This window comes from Tupaia chinensis, unplaced genomic scaffold (assembly GCF_000334495.1).
Source record: "Tupaia chinensis unplaced genomic scaffold, TupChi_1.0 Scaffold143861_1, whole genome shotgun sequence".
Lineage (NCBI taxonomy): Eukaryota > Metazoa > Chordata > Mammalia > Scandentia > Tupaiidae > Tupaia > Tupaia belangeri.
Window position 1 is genome coordinate 224,105 of NW_006203712.1, and position 3,533 is coordinate 227,637.

General features: G+C 52.2%; 1 protein-coding gene across 2 annotated transcripts in view; it reads left to right on the plus strand.

The window, feature by feature from the left end:
• The window catches only part of AXL (AXL receptor tyrosine kinase), a 34,562-nt gene that overhangs the window by 6,245 nt on the left and 24,784 nt on the right, over positions 1–3,533 (plus strand). For both annotated transcript variants that reach the window (XM_006165272.3, XM_006165271.3), the window contains exons 5-6: positions 2,153–2,233; positions 2,372–2,487. In XM_006165272.3, the coding sequence (XP_006165334.1) occupies positions 2,153–2,233; positions 2,372–2,487 (197 nt within the window). The remainder of the gene's footprint in view (positions 1–2,152; positions 2,234–2,371; positions 2,488–3,533) is intronic.

Consider the following 3,533-nt stretch of genomic DNA (forward strand, 5'->3'; position numbering starts at 1 on the left):
GCCCCCCCCCCCCCTCCCGGCCCGCCGGCCCAGGGCTGCCCTGTCCCTCCCCGGTCCGCCGCGGGGGCTGCGGCCGCGGGCACCTGACCTTGGCTGGGAACCGAGCCTGGGCAGCCGAGCCTGGGCAGCCGCGGCCAAGGCGCTCCCTGCCCACCCCCCCTTCCGGCCTCAGCAGACTCTCCTTCCATCTCTCCGCTGAGGAGGAAAGGAAACTTTGTGTCCGCGATGGAGCGCTTCCCTCCCCATCCACCCAAGCACACACGCAAAACAAATGCAAGAAAGGCACACACAGATGCCCAAGACACACACATACACACGGGGCCACAGACACACCCACACAGGGCCCCAACAGCTGGTGAGGCTCGCAGAGAGGCAGTCTGAGTTGTACCCTGAAGACTTGGTTCTCCTGGGGCCAGGAGGTAGCGGCATAATGGCTATGTCATGGAACTCCCATGTAACTGACAGCAGTTCGAGGCCTGGACCCGGTGGCTTAAACTCACGCCAGGCTCGTGTGCGTGCGTGCCCGAGATCCCAAGAGGAGAAGGGATTATGGTGTGGCCATCCCCCCCTGGGGGGTGATTTATCGATTTCTGTCTCTCTGTCTGTCTCTCTCTTTCTGACGAGCCCACATGCTCTATAGCAAAAACTTCTCCAAAAAAACCCAACAACAACAACAAAAGACTTGGTTCTTCCATTCTGTCTACCTAAATGGGTGTGCTTGTGTGTGTGTGTGCATCAGTGCGTGTTGTATAGCTGTGTGTCTCCGTGTATTTGTAGGTCTGTGCTTCTCGTGTTTGTATGTGTATGCACCTGGGCATGTGCCTGTTACCACATGCTGCGACTATATTGGTGAGAGGAGGCAATCCCCTCCCACACATTCAGAAAGTTATTTAAGACAAGTACAATAATTCTCCTACAATTATACATGCCCATATTTCTGTATACACACTCCAAAACTCTCTGACATACCCACGTTCATAGGAGGGAGGCCTCAGAAAACCTGTGGAAAATGAAATTAAAGTACGAGTTTATTGCCATGCAAAGAAATTTTGAAATCCATGCCCAGTTTTTTCATAATATACATTTTCATCACCTATTTGAAGACGCCCCCCTCCACACACACACATAACTTCATGCACTCAATTCCACAAACTCTTAGGGAGCATTTACTGTGTGCCAGGCCACCCTGACACAGCAGGGGACAGAACAGTCAGGAGGTCCTGCCCTCCTGGAGCTGGCATCCTGGAGGAGAGACTGCCTCCAAATGCCTGGTGAGGAGAACCAAGGAGAAAAAGTAAGGCAGAGAAGGTGGCAGGAATGGAGGCTGGTTCCCAAGCCGATCAAGGCTCCGGAAATGGGGAGAGGTGTTTGAGCGACAGACATGAAGGAGGGTGGGAGCAAGCCATGTGCGTCTGCGGGAAGGCAGTTTGAAGTAGGGACCGGGAGGGCACAGTTCCTGGGTAGAGTGTGCTGGTGTGTGGTTCCAGAAATGCCAAGAAGCTGGCATGGTGGGAGCCGAGTGAGCGAGGGAAGGGGTTGGTAGGAGGTGAGCTTAACACCGTGCTCACGTGGGACCAGCAGTTGGTGTAATGGCTGTGTCGCTGGACTCCCATGTAGTCAACTATGGTTCGAGTCCCGGACCTGTTGGCGTAAACTCACACCGGGCGAGTGTGCATGCGTGCCCAAGATCCTGAGAGGAGAATGGAGGAGGAGGGATTGTGGCGTGACCATCTCTCACTTTCTGTCTCTCTCTGTCTTTCTGGCTAGCACACGTACCCTATAGCAAAAACGCCTCAAAAAAAAAAAAAAAACACAGCTAAAAAAAAAAAAAAAAAAAAAAAAGAAAGAAACGCACTCACGCTTCTACTCACCCACCCTGAGGGTGTTTCCTTACATGTGTGTCTGCCTCTGTGTGTGCCTATGCTTGTGCATGTATGTGAGTATGTGTGTTTCTGCATGTGTCTCTATGGGGCGTGTGAATGTAAGTGTGTCTGCATGGTGGGGGATTAGGGCTGAGGCTGTGCTCCTGTTGTATTGGCACCCCCACTCTCCCTTTGAGTCATTGCCTCGTGGGCTAGACTGGTCCTGGTGAGGCCCCCTGTAGCAGGAGGTGGCCTGGTGTGACCCTGTGCTCTTCCTTACAACTCCCTAGGCCTGAACAAGACAGCTTCTTTCTCCTGTGAAGCCCACAACGCCAAGGGGGTCACCACATCCCGCACGGCCACCATCACAGGTAACAAGAAAAAAATGTGGGGAGCTGATTTCGAAGGCTGGGGCTGGGGCCAGGGGCAGAGCGGGGAGGGGCAGAGAGCAGAATGGGGAGTTTGGGCACAGGTCCCTGGGGTCAATTCCTCCCCTTATCTGTCCACAGTGATCCCCCAGCAGCCCCGTGACCTCCACCTGGTTTCTCGCCAGCCCACGGAGCTGGAGGTGGCTTGGACTCCAGGCCTGAGTGGCATTTACCCCCTCACCCACTGCACCCTGCAGGTAAGACCCCAAGACTTCGCTCACCTCAGTCTCAGCTCTCCTGCTATCCACACCCACAAACCTCCAGCCCATCTCTGGGAAACCAGCTCTTTCCAGTTGTCGGGGTGTCTCGAAGTCAGCCAGGTGTCTTGAGTTCCCACCTGCTGGCTGCCTGAACTTTGCCAAGTGACTTAACCTCTCTGAGCCTCAGTTCTCTCATCTATAAAATGGGCATACCAGTGGTACCTACCTGGTAGGTCTGTGAGATTTCAATGAGTGAATGCAAGTAGCCAGCTTAGAATATCGGGTTGTCAGAAAAGTCACGATGCATGATGCAATAGAATAGGAAAGTGCCAGCCAGTGGTGTGGTGGTTAAGATGGCTGGATCCCACCCTGCACAGTTCGAGTCCCAGACTCAGCAGCTTGAAAAACATGTGGGGTGCTTGTGCGTGTGTGCCCCAAATCTGAGCAGGATGAGAAATGGAGACGGAATTGCAATGTAACCATGCCTCTTATAGGGTGACTTCTCTCTCTCTTTTTTCCTCCGGCAAGCACACACACCGCCAATTTTTTTTTAATGCACATAATAAAAAGACTATGCCTAGATTTCAAAAACTTTTCCACCAAAATGAACTAATACTTTTTATATTTTATTTATTTATTTATTAAATTTATTCATTCATTTATTTTCACTTGACCAGGGGCAGAGAGAGAAAGAGAAAGGGAAAGTGGGAAAGCAAGCCACTGGGTCCGGGATTCGAACCATGGTCAGTCATGTGGGAGTGTCCAGCGCCGTAAGCACCATGCCACCTGCTGGTCCCATGAACTAATTTGGGCATGTTTTGTAAAGGGAGAAATGGAAAAAAAGGATTGTAGTGTCACCATGCCCCACTGGGGGTGCTGCTTCTCTCTCTCATGTGTACACACACAACCTCTAATAATAAAAATAAATAATAGAGGCTGCGGGACCAGCAGGTGGCTTGGTGGTTGGGGACACTGGACTCCCATATGCCAACCGTGGTTTGAGTCCTGGACCTGGCAGCTTGCTTTCTCACTTTCTCTCTCTC